The 13007-nt window shown below is 41.6% G+C and overlaps 1 protein-coding gene across 3 annotated transcripts; it reads left to right on the forward strand.

Annotated features, from left to right (window-relative positions):
- Nucleotides 1-926: 926 nt before the first annotated feature.
- Nucleotides 927-6853, forward strand: DNLZ (DNL-type zinc finger). Of its 3 annotated transcripts, none has more exons than XM_033961610.1 (3): nt 927-979; nt 4320-4459; nt 6204-6853. In XM_033961610.1, exons 1-3 carry the CDS (start codon nt 929-931, stop codon nt 6355-6357), a joined length of 345 nt encoding a protein of 114 aa, XP_033817501.1. In that variant the 5' UTR covers nt 927-928; the 3' UTR covers nt 6358-6853. The 3 variants fall into 3 exon arrangements, with proteins under 3 accessions (XP_033817501.1, XP_033817499.1, XP_033817500.1); XM_033961608.1 differs by lacking the exon at nt 927-979 and adding an exon at nt 2723-3183; XM_033961609.1 differs by lacking the exon at nt 927-979 and adding an exon at nt 3665-3787.
- Nucleotides 6854-13007: the final 6154 nt, after the last annotated feature.

Here is a 13007-nt window from a genome sequence, read left to right on the forward strand (position 1 = left end):
GTATAAACTTATTCTGGTAAACTTATTTTTACGTTTGAGACGTTTGTGCAGCACTGTGGAAGAATATAAATCCCGTTCAGTGGAGATGTGGTGGCGGTTTGAAGAGAGGGGATACCCCTCTCAGGTCATCAAAAGAGCCTTTAAAAGAGCTCTGTATGCACAACGGGATCATCTACTCCTTTCCTCTAGAGATTCCAATGAGCCTAGGATGGTATGCACCTTGCCATATTCTTATAGAGCATTTGATATCAAAAAAACCATCAAGTCTCACTGGCATATTTTACAGGTGCATGAGCCATTGGAACATCTTCCTATTTTTGCATACTCCAGAGGCAAGAACTTAAGGGACCAGATCACATCTTCCCAGTTTATACATGAGAACCAACAAATGTATCCTCAATTTTCTGCTACATCTAAGGGGCATTTTAAATGTAGGAGGTGCAGTGTTTGCCCACGTCATGGAAACCCAGCGGGTGTCTCATCCAGTCTTACATAAGTCATATGATCTCAAACATCACACGAATTGCAGTACTGAGGGAGTAGTGTATATGATCATATGCCCGTGCCAATTGTTGTATATTGGACATACCACCCGGACTATCCGGGTTCGAATCACGGAACACCTCAGTAAAATCCGACAAGGGGATTTGGGAGCTCTACTTACACAACATTGGCAAGCGCTGTCTCACTCCCTTGAAGATTTAAAGTTTGTTGTATTGGAAGCCCCTACTCTCCATAGGGGCGGGAACAAACAAGCATTACTATGGAAACATGAACAAACCTGGATTTTCCATTGGCAGACTGTCAGCCCGGCAGATTTGAACAAAGAAGTGGAATGGTGGGCGTTCCTCCACTAAGATTGACAGGTGTATCTGTATATATAGTGGGAGTTTAGGAGGAAGTTTCCCTATCAGGAAGTGATGTAATCATGGGTGACAAGGAAGGTACCTTGTTTTTCAAGGTTCTGAGCACCTCTCAGGTTGAAAGTTTATATATTTAAGTGAAGTTGACTTTCTTAGTTCTTCCTTTCTAGTTTTGTTGTATGATTCTGCTCTTTTGTGAGACATAGTTTTAAGTTTGACCCAGTAGTTTTCATAGTCAATTAATGATCTGACACAATGTCAAAACAGCATTATGATTCTGCAAATTGGCACTTTGCAAAATAAAATAACACTCTTTTCAGCTACAGTGGCAAAATAATACTCAGAATTTAGTAAGCTGGTTGGGCTGAGAACGTTTTAGCAGCTCCTTGTACACAGGCTCTATTTAGGACAAACATCTTTATTCACAAAAATTCACAAACTTATCCCCCCCCCCCCCTTTTTTACAAAAGTGTAGCACAGTTTTTAGTGTTGGCCACCAAGCTCCGATGCTCATAAAATTCCTATGAGTGTAGTATATACCGCCGACACTAGTAGTTCTAGGTGGTTTACATGAAAGAGGACTGGACAATCAGTGAAAAAAATACAATTGAGTAAAAAGTGCATAGATATAGCATAATAATCATCAGTCAGGTAATAAATTTATCAAACAAATAAGTCTTAACTATTTTTCTGAATGAGCAGTAAGATGGGAATTGAGAGACAATTTCAACTAGTCATGATTGCAATTTATCTGCTTATAATGATAATGCTTTAAGTTGGGAAAAGCGAATAAACGTAAACATCGAGTATGCCTAACGGATCTATGCAACTCAAAATGAGAAGAAAGGTAAATTGGAGACATTCCAAATATCACTTTGAAGCAAATTTGAACAAAATTTTTGCTTCAATAGGTAGCCAATGTAATTGCTGATAGTAGGGACTGATATGCCGCAGCTAGCAATAAAGACCACACTATGCTTTTGTAAAGGGGGGGGGGGGGTTACTTTTGAGGACCTCCCAATACTTGATTACATAGATTAAGTTTATCCAAAACATATGTGTTAAGTTGCTCTATGGATGGAAATAAATTTGACCATGTCAGCCCTGTTTTTCAAACTGAACTTTGGTTTACTGCAGCATTTAGAATCCCTTATAAAGTTTTGGTATTAAGCCAACAAATACAATCTTCTGGCCTCCCCCTTTTCTTATCTAGTTTATTAATACCCTACTCTCCTCTGAGGACCCTTCACTCTCTACAATAACATGATAGTTATCCCCTCATTCCAGCAAGTTACTTACCCCATTTTATTAAGGCGTGATAAGCGTTTTAGCGCACGTTAACCGTTAATGCGTCCATAAACTAACATGCACGCATTAGCGTTTAGTGCATGGTAAGCGCACACTAAAAACTATAGTGCACCTTAGTAAAAGGAGCCCATAGATTCTGTTCCAAGATTCCTGGTTTAATGTTTCAGCTCCAAGTCTATGGATTAGCCTTCCTATTTATCTTAGATCTGAAAGCTCTCCAAGGAAATTCAAATAACTGCTCAAAACCTACTATTAAAACCCCTTATCCTTCCTGATCGCTCGACATGGACCTGCAATGAATGATGAAGAAGAGCATTTTTATGTTCCTCTTGTGTTCCACCTTTCCTCATTCCCTTTTTGTATAAAATTGCATCCTCTGTTATTCCATCCTTCCCTGTGTATAAAGCTTGTCTCATAACTTGTCTCTTCTCCTTCCCTCTCCGATTCACTGTAACTTGTAAAGTACTTAGAAAACCCACTGGGAAAATTCCTCTCCACTCCAGCATTCTGTTGGGTAATGCTGAATGCAACAAAATCCCTCCTTCCGCCGCTGCTGTTGGCCAAATCAAAAATGGCCGCAATTCGGGTATTAGCTATACTTGAAGTAACGGAAGAGCTTCCGGCCCTGTGCATGAGACGTCATATCGGTGCGCGGGACGGCATGGCTGTCCGATGCGTTTCTCCGTGGAGTCTGTGCCGTGCTGTCCGGGATTGCAGAGCTGGAGTGAGAGGGAAATGCGTCCTGCAGCGAAGAGCGCAGGTCCCTACCCGGCCCCGTTGTTCTCAGCCTAGCGCCCTCGTCCCTGCTTATGCTGTGATTTTACCCCACGTTACCCCTGGCCGTCTGTTCTATCATTGCTCCAAACTCCAGAGGCTAAGCTCCCTCGTACCGTTTGAGGGATACCGTTCAGCCTTGTCCTGCCGGCTCCTTTTCTCAAGGTCCTTGAGTAGTGGTGGAGAGTCTCTGGGGGAGATCCGAGCTACCCATTACCAGCTTGTCTATACTTGCAAGGTAAGCGCTGGGGAAGAATTCCGCTTATTTCGCCCTGGGTTGGTTTACGTGCCTCTCTTTTGTCCTGCCACGTTTTTATAAGATTGCATAGAATACGTTCTCGTTATTCATAGTAAATGACAGCAAATAAAGACCTGAACGGTCTATCTAATCTGCTCAATAGTCACACTTATTATACATACAGTATATTCATGGTTAGATTGTCTTATTTCTAGGCAATAGAAGTCTGCCTAGTACTGTCTTTAGGTTCCCACTGCTGGAGTTGCCATTGAAGCCCACTTCAGCCTATCCTAACCATCCTGTCACTGGAGCTTCTAGCAAAGACCTCCCCAGCTCATCCTAAACCAGATCACCATTTATGGGACACAGACTGTGCAGGATTGCTCAGTACTGGCCATTTTCTAATTAGGGAATCTCTGTGTTCATCCCATGTTCCTGATTTGCGAATTTGCTTATTCAGTTGCATGCATTGTGACTGCTATTCACCATTTGCGCCATGTGTTCGCATATTTGCGAACCTCCGACCTTTTTCTTTCACTTCCGGTTTTGGATTTGCTTCCAGGAACGACCAAGTGTCAGAAGAGTGAGTTACAAGCATCTGCAGGTACAGCTCCAAAGAGAAAGAAGCATACCATGTGTCTGAGTAATAGAATACCTGTTTTAGGCAGGCTTTGTTCTGGTAGGTCTGTTTCTGCTGTCAGCTGTGAGTTTAGTGTGAATGAATCCACAATCCAATCCATCCAACAAAAGGGGAAGATATTTGTTGGTCTGTTCGCGAAGCTGCACTACAAAGTTCCAAAATAACATCCGTGGTTCAGTCAGTGGACAAGCGGCTAAATTTGTGGATAATGCAAATGGTGAATGAGAATAAAGCACAGCGAACAATATTATTATCAGTAAATTAATGAAAATGGTTCTAAGAGAAAGAATAGTGAGGTTTTTGGACGCCAGTGGATTGCAGGACTGAGACAGCATGGTTTTGTAATGCAGAATAGGGAAGTACTGTATTTCATATGCATATGGAGTTGTAAGACAAGATCAAACGGGACAGGAAATTGAAAGTATCTTTCTTGTAGTTGGCAAAGGCTGCCAGTTTTCTCCTTGCAGTTGCTCTGATGGGGTTGTTTGTGTTGTAGGTGTGCCAGACGAGGTCTAGGAAAACAATTTCCAAATTGGCTTATCATAATGGAGTAGTGATTGTAAAATGCCCTGGCTGCAACAATCACCATATCATAGCAGACAACCTTGGATGGTTTTCCGATTTAGAAGGCAAGAAGTAAGTATACATTTAAAAAAAATAGTTATTTTGAATATTTATTTAGAATTGATATTTCTCAAGCCAGGAAATTATAAAGCAACGCAAGCTATAATTGTACCTTTTTCTTTATGTCATCAGTTCCTTTAAATGTTGCCAGTACACATTGTCTTAGCTCAGGGTTGGTGATTCTTTAGTTCTATACTGTATTTCAGGTTCTCCCAACTGTGTATTAAAGTCTACAGTTTGGGGGGGATATGACCTTACTGTACTTTAAGCAATATCGCAGCTTAAATGGTTGCATGTTAACAATTTTTCACCGTACTATGAAAATATTGAGGCAGATTGAGAGAAATGACTCTGTGGATCACAGGTTGAATTCTCTTTGTATGAACATAAGAATAGCCTTACTGGAGCAGACCAGTGGTCTGTCTAGCCCAGCATCCCATCTTCACGGAGGCCAATCCAATTCACAAGTACCTGACAAAAATTCAAATAGTAGCAGCTTTCCATGGCACCGATCCAGGGCAAACTTTCTCTCACTCATGCGCACACACACCTCTCTACCAAGGAGGTCAGCTTTCCCAGCAGGAGATTTAGTGTCCGCCCCAGATCACCCATAGCTCCGCCTGCCCAGTCCCACCCAGCGCTCTATCCCTGACACCTTGCTGGTGCAACTGATTGCAGCAGCTTCCCTTTCCAGCAGAAAGAGACCCTTTAATAAAATGTCATCGCCTACTACCATGAGACCAGTCCTACAGCTCTTATTGTGAGACGGCAGGAAATGACATTTTATTAAGGTCTCTCTTGCTGCCTCTGGAAGGGGAAGCTGCTCAGCGGGAGATTCCGGCTCACCAGCATGAGTGCAGGAGACTTGGCAGATCTACATACACTTCTCTCTTTCTATCTCTCATTTGCACTCGCTCTCTCATACACACAGACACTCAGCTATACCTGGATAAGATTCGTTGACATTGTAATTTAATGGGCAAGGCACCCGGGATGTCAGTGGGTGGGAAGTAAAATAATCGGTTTCAGAAAACTACTACTACTATTTATTGTTTCTATAGCCCTACCAGATGCACACAGCACTGTACATTAAACACATCTCTTGAAAGAGCTTACAATCTTAATTATGACAGACACAAAGAGTGAATCAATCTATGCTTCTCATGAAGGGAAATATAAAGGGATGAAGCAGTAGAGAGGGTAGGGGCTACAGAGGGAATGAGAAGCAGATATAAAGTATTATAGATTGGAATGGTTAGGCCCTAAACGCAGCTTTGAAAAAGTGGGCTTTGAGCTTGGATTTGAATACTGCTAGAGATGGAGCCTGGCGTGTTGATCCAGGCATATGGTGCAGCAAGGCAGAACGGGGGTGGAGTTGGGAGTAGAGGAGAAGGGTACAGACAAGAGACACTTACCCGAAGAATGGAGCTCCCGGAGCGGTGTATAGGGAGATATAAGAGAGGAGAGAGATTGAGGAGCTGCAGAATGAATACACTTTAATCATATAGCACAGTTTAGTTATTTATGATTTCTTTTTAAGTGCAGGATAAGTACAGAAAACTCTTAGTTGTAAAAATAAAAATAAAAATGGAGCTATGTGTGCATGAAAGAGGTTTGCATAATGTGGATCTAGTACATGCATGTTTTATCTTGTACATGTTCATGACTCAGGTGTGTCCTGAGGACAGGGTTGAGAACCACTGAAACAGACAGATTTTGAATTAACCTTCTCATAAACCTCTTAAATTGTGTTAAGGAACATAGAAGAAATCTTGGCCGCTAAAGGTGAGAAGGTGAGACGCATTGCTGGGGAGGATGCCCTGGAGCTAGTCCTGGAGAATGCGCTGGGAAAAGAGTTGCAGGATCATCTCAAAGAGGACAAAAGTGACGTGGAGTCTGAGCAAAATTGATGCTAAACGCCTGTAACTACCCTCATAAATGTCTTCCACAAGGACTTTTGTAGCGTGTGATAGTGGGAGACAACCTGGACTCTGTGCTGCAGCCTGTCCTACGTTTTATTGGGCCAGCACAAGAAATCCAATCCCATCTTTAGTTTTGTATACCGATTCATCCCTCACAAGAAGGGCTCGACTCGGTTAACAAGATTTCCTAATTCAAATGAAGAATAAAGAAACATTTCTGCTCCAAATATTAATTTGGAACAATTTAATTCATTGGAGATTTCTGGAGTAAATGAGTGTTTACATTTTCCAAAAAGTTTGTTAGTTGAGAAATGGTCAAAGATATCAATGGAGTCTTACCATTAGCAAGATCAATTTGAACTACGTACATTTTATTTATTTATTTTGAACTACATACATTTTATTTATTTGTTCAATTTTCTATACCGTTCTCCCAGGGGAGTTCAGAACGGTTTACATGCGTTTATTCAGGTACTCAAGCATTTTCCCCTCTCTGTCCCGGCGAGCTCACAATCTATCTAATGTTCCTGGGGCAATGAGGGGATTAAGTGACTTGCCCAGGGTCACAAGGAGTAGTGTGGGTTTGAACCAACAACCTCAGGGTGTTGAGGCTGTAGCTTTAACCACTGCGCCACACTCTCCCGGACAAGGAGACAATGCAGTGACTTGAAGAGAGGCTATTTTGTGTAGTAGTCTAAGTGGCAGGTGATGAGAGTATGGATAAGAGTTTCCTCTCTGTTATTCTGTAGCAAGGAAAGTTCAGTTTTCATCCATTTATTAAATTCCGTGAACCTTTAGACATGGACATAAGAGATCTAGCCATTAGAAATGTGTTTCATAACTGAATATAGTGGGTGACCGGGGATGGTGGTGCCCCTCTCCCGCCCTTTTTTTTAACTTCGGTGCAAGCAGCGAGGAACTGTCCGCCCGCGTCTGCTTCGGAGCTCTCTCTGACGTCACTTCCGGAAGTGATGTCAGAACGTGCCGAAGCTGACACGGGCAGCAAGTTTGTTGCTGCTCGCGCCGAAGATGAAAAGGTACGGGGAGGGGGCGTGTGCAAGCACGACAAGGGAAGGAGTGGGAAGAGGGGGCAGAGAGGAGGATGAAGACCGCCCCCCCCCGTCACCCCTCCCTTTACTATGCCACTGGGACTGAGCTGGGCATGTTGCTGCGCAGCCCGTATTCACTAAAAGGCAGAAGACAGGATAGCGCTCACTTTTCTATATTCGTGCTTCAGCTTATCCAAACGCCCATTGTTGTTGGCGCAGTTTTTAACTTTTGTAAAATGATCCTGGAAATGCCATGAAATATTCTTTTTTTTCCCCCCAAATTCTTTATTCATTTTTAAATCTTTCAATAAGTGCAATATAAAATACAATCACTTGACACTTAAATATCACTTGATATTCCATCAAAAATTAATACAAATAAAATATCCCCTCGCCATATACCATCAGTAGTATTTTGAACCTAAAAAAACATAACATATCCCACCCCCCTCCCCACCCTGAATGAGTATTAATAAAGGGAAAAAACAATATTCATTCTATACAGTAGTTTGTTAATGGCCCCCAAGCATCGTCAAATTTCCTAAAATGCCCCTGCTGTATAGCTATTACTCGTTCCATTTTAAAGATGTAGCGCGAAAGAATTTTGAGTAAGGCCCTGGGTGTATGAGGGCTTATGAAATACAGTAAAACCTTGGATAGTAAGTAACTTGGTTTGCAAGTGTTTTGCAAGACAAGCAAATTATTTTATTACATTTTAACTTGATAAACAAGCATTGTCTTGCAATACAAGTACATATAGTATACACTTTCCCCTCCGTATTCGCAGTGGTTAGGGGCAGAGCCGGCCCGCGAATATTAAAAAAACGCAAATAATATTTGGACCGGTTCTGCCCCTAACCCCCGCTTCCCCAGGCTGTTTTAAGCCCTGAAAGCCCCCTCCTTAAGCCTTACCTGGTGGTCTAGCGGGCTTTCAGGCAGGAGGGGGCTTAAAATAGCCTGAAAAATGAAAATGCATTTTTTGGTTTAAAACCGCGAATAAGCAAATCCGTAGATACGGAATTCGCGAATACGGAGAGGGATGTATACACACATCACATCATGACAACTGAGCCACTGGCTCTTCTCTCTCTGACGCTGCGGGAGTGTACTGACTGTTATAAACGAGTCAGGTCTTGCACTACAAGTACGTATAGTATTTTGTATTAAAGTTTTTGGGTTGTGGAACGAATTTCCATGATTTCTTATGAAGAAATTAGCTTTGATATACGAGTGTTTTGGATTACAAGCATGGTTTCGGAATGAATTATTCTCCCAAACCAAGTTTACTCTGTTTATATTTATGAGTTATAATTTTGAGTAAACTTCAGTTTTTCTGTGCGAAGTATGAAATATTATTTTGTCTTTTTTATTGTCTCGGGTGCTTTTACATGGAGGGCTTAAAAAAATATACATATCTGTGTCCCCCCCCCTTTTTTTTCTTTTCTACAAAGCTGTGCTAGCGGCAGCCATGTGGCAACTACCCCGAAGCCCTTTAAATTCTTGTGGGCTTCAGGGGCAGTTACCGCAGCGGCCCTTGCTAAACGGCTTCATAAAAGAGGTCCTATATGTTTTGACCTAGAGAAGGGAATGTTGGCTCCTGAAAACTAGTTAAGAAATACATTGTTGGTATTACATTCTTTCAGTATATTTTTGTTTATTGGATTTTATATCCACGTTGTATAAATGTACAAATTGTCATTGTTTTTAGTTTTCTCATTAATAGTGCTTTATGTGGCAGACCTGATTGCGATTTCCACATTTGGCTTTTGCTTCTTGGGTGGGGGCTGAGATTACTAATATTAATACTAGACTTATTGTCTATTCGTTACTGTACCAGTTCAAGGCAGATTACAAAAGAATAACATCAGCTATTCCTATGATTATTATATGAGTAAAAATTATGGGCTCCTTTTACAAAGGCGCGCTAGCGGTTTAACGCACATAATACCACGCGCTAAACAGCCGGACACACTAGCCGCTACCGCCTCCTTTTAAGCAGGCGGTAGTTTTTGGCCAGCGCGGGGGTTAGCGGGTGATGAAAAGTCACGTGCGTTAACCCTGCTAGCGCGGCTTTCTAAAAGGAGCCCTATATACGAGTAATATCAGGAAAAAATTGTTTCTCTGAAAAAAATTTAAACAAAAAGTCTTAATTTTGTTGGAAAAGTGAGTAAATGATGTTATTTTAAAAAAATATACTGTATTATTCCGTATATGTGCTGCTTGATATCCAAAAATAGATGACCATTTTTAAAAACATTTATTAGCTCTAGTTTCAAGGAAATATATAGTCAATGATTAGAACGTAAAATGATAGTTTTTAAAAAATCTGGGGGCCATTGATTACATATTCTAATGATCAGACACCTTTTTATTACATAAGAATATATTCAGTGGGGGGATGGGGATGTATGATATATGTTTTAATTAGTTTATTTCTAATGGATGGGATGGGGATGGGGGTTCTTTTATATGATTTTGACAATAATAATTGAGAATGTCAAGTGATTTGTACGAATTATTGATTGAATATTGTACACTTGTTGAAAGATATGAAAATGAATAAAGATTTAAAAAAAAAAAAAAAAGAACTTAAAATCCTATTTGCTGGAGGTAGAATAATTACTGAAGATATGCAATAAGGATCAAAATCATGTAGAGATTAAAAAAAAAAAAAATTAAAACCTTAAACTGGATCCAAGCTTCTATTGACAGCCAATGAAATTTATACAATGGGGTAAATTCTATCATGGTTCTGTGAGTTATAAAGTACTTTTGCTGCTGTGTTTTATAGTAATTAAATTTTGTTATGTTGTTTTACTCAAATAGAGATCATTAAAGTAATCTAACTGACTTAGAATGATTGAATTAGTAACTGAAACGGAGGTCTGTGGAAATAAGATTGAAATAAAATTTTTTTAAAAAACAGGGAGTAATTCTAGATCCTATGGGGTCCTTTTATCAAGTCGTGCTAGCGGGGTTAGCGCGTCGGACATTTCATCACGCGCTAATGCACCAATGCACGCGCTAACGCACCAATGCACAGCATGTGCCAGTGCCCGAAGATCCTCCCTCGTTGGGTTGGGCTGGGCTGGGCTGGGCGGTGCGAGAGAGATCCTCCTTCTTCCTGTGCCGGGCTGGTCTCGCTCTCTCCGAGATTATCTCGGGGGAGGGGGGGAGGATGCCGGTTCGGAGTAGGCGGGAGGAGGTTTTAGCAAGTGCAGTATACGCGTGTGCGCGCTATATTAAAATTTTATTACATAAATTTCTGTTCCCCGCGCGCTATACCCGTGTGCGCGTTTTACACGGGTGCATGGTATATGAGTGAAAATACGGTAATGTTTTATTGTGTTCTGTCGAAACATGTTTCAATATTTTTAATTTGTATGCATGTAATTTTGTAAACTGCATAGTTTTTATGCGGTATATCAATTTTTTTACAAACACAACACTTATATCCTCCAGTTCAAACGCTGAAGCTAAAGCTTAAGGCTTAACTATTTTATACCCAAAGCATACAGCTGAAGCACATACACAGGGGAATGTGCCTCAGAAGCTACCGGGCAGTCATTGCTCCAGAGCTAGGAAGGAGAACCCGAATTCCTTATTGGTTAACTTTCAATATTCTATCATAGGCAACTCCACTGTGCTAACTATAACGGTAAGGTGATTAAATATTAATCTAACAAAGTGCAAACCACACTTATCTGTTGCTTCATGGCAGACAGGCTTGATAATGTGGTACAGGCACTGACGAAGGCCTACGGTTCATGATTGCAAAATCATTTCTTCAGGGCTCTAAGGAAACACAAAAACAGAATCATGAGAACATGAAATTAAAAAAACAATAAACTATATCATCATCAGAATTAAAGCTTCCCAAACCTGCAGTTTACTAATGCTGAGAGTCTCACATAGTGAAAAAAAACGTTAATGTAAGGGCAAGACCTGGTGGCACTGCTGCAGTGTTGTCAAGGGAGGGGAGCTTCACAGAGGATGCGGGCTGCATCAACCAGGGACCCACTGTGTCGGGTGGCTCATGCGATTGGCCTGTGGCAAAGGAGGGCCTTTCTTGGTCGCAGGGGTCTCCCAGGTGTTCCTTACCAGGGTTGTCCCATTAGGGGCCACCACTGTAGGTTCTGGTTCTGTCTGCCATGTGCTGGAGGCTTCCCTCCTCTTCAAGAAGTCTTTCATGGCCTTCTTCCTGAGTTTGCTTGCGCATGGAGACATGCGGGCATAGTACTAGCAAGGTTGGTGCTTGTGCACCATGTCTAAGCAACGGACACATAGGACATGAAGATCCAGTATACTCATGCAGCTGGGGCACTTTCTTAATGATTCGGGCATTTTCACGAAGTGAGTGGATGGGTTTTGGTGGCGAGCTGTGAGAAGAGCCAACTGTTAGGAACAGACAGAAACTGTAGACTGGGGAAGGAAGGATGTGAGGGGACCTGCCTGGGCACGCCCAGAGGGGTCCGAGCAACTCACAATCTTGGAGAGAGAGAAAGAAAACAAAAACTATTGGAGGGCTTATCCGACCAGTGGGAGCTGTCGGGGACATCACCTATTAGTGGCTGACTCATCCTGATTGTCATAGGAAAATAATGTAATCCCAGAGGGCATTCTGGGTATTAATCTGCACACAAATGGACCAGCAGTTATCTTGGGAAAGGATTGGGCTATTATATGTGAAAAACTTCAGGAGGTAATTATAAATTCAGTAGCATGATTCTCAGGCAGAGGCTTAAAATACCTAGGAAGGGAGATCGTAAACTGAGGAGTTGCAAAGACCCCTTCACCTCCTTGATTGCCTTTATATGAAAAGAAAGCCGGGGATAATGCACAAGCTGGTGCTATGACGGTAATTAACATGATGCTAACAAACCAGAGGCACTGAAAGACTGTAATTATAAGTGAGGTTGGAGCTGTTTTTGGAATTGCTGAATTTTTTTGGACCCTAGGTATGTAATTTGTCATAATAGAATATATTTTTAAACATGTTGCTTCTGTGCTGAATTTTATATATTCTGTCCCTGTGAATCATTCCACAAAGGTCATCATATTTGCTTAAAGACATGAAAACAAGTATGACTGCTTCCCTCTTAAAATTGTACCAGACCTTTGGTGGTAAAACACAGGTGGCGTTGGATTAAGTGAATTATTTTGTATTCTCATCTCTCCAGGAGCCAATGAGGAAGGTAGCAAACACTGATGCAGAGAAGCCCTATCTTACAAGTGGTCAAGCTCAATGTGCTGAGCTCCCTCCAACACGTAGATCTGAGGTTTGTTTGCTTGTGGCTGCCTTCCTGGGAGGGTCTACATGGGCTTTGGGGTACAATGGAGAATGTCCTTCCTCCTGTTGAGTGTATGGAACTACGGTACGTTGTAACCTCATATATCCTTTCACTGCGTATCAGTGCTGTTTGGCTGAATTTTTGAGTTGAAGCGGTTGAAATGTTTCTCTAAAGCTAGAAATTAGGGAGTACTTTTTTTGCTGGACAGGAACTGCAGCTGTCCTTTCCAAGAGCTGATGCTGCACTCTACGATAAATAAAAATGCACGGTTATATATTTGGACTGCAAAACCTTGAGG

This window comes from Geotrypetes seraphini, chromosome 10 (assembly GCF_902459505.1).
Source record: "Geotrypetes seraphini chromosome 10, aGeoSer1.1, whole genome shotgun sequence".
In the NCBI taxonomy this organism is placed as follows: Eukaryota; Metazoa; Chordata; class Amphibia; order Gymnophiona; family Dermophiidae; genus Geotrypetes; species Geotrypetes seraphini.

Coding starts and splice junctions, on each gene's coding strand:
- DNLZ (XM_033961608.1), top strand. CDS start 2,743: ATGGCCGCAATTCGGGTATTAGCTATACTTGAAGTAACGGAAGAGCTT. Junction 3,184..4,319: donor AGCTTGTCTATACTTGCAAG/GTAAGCGCTGGG, acceptor TTTGTGTTGTAG/GTGTGCCAGACGAGGTCTAG. Junction 4,460..6,203: donor TCCGATTTAGAAGGCAAGAA/GTAAGTATACAT, acceptor AATTGTGTTAAG/GAACATAGAAGAAATCTTGG.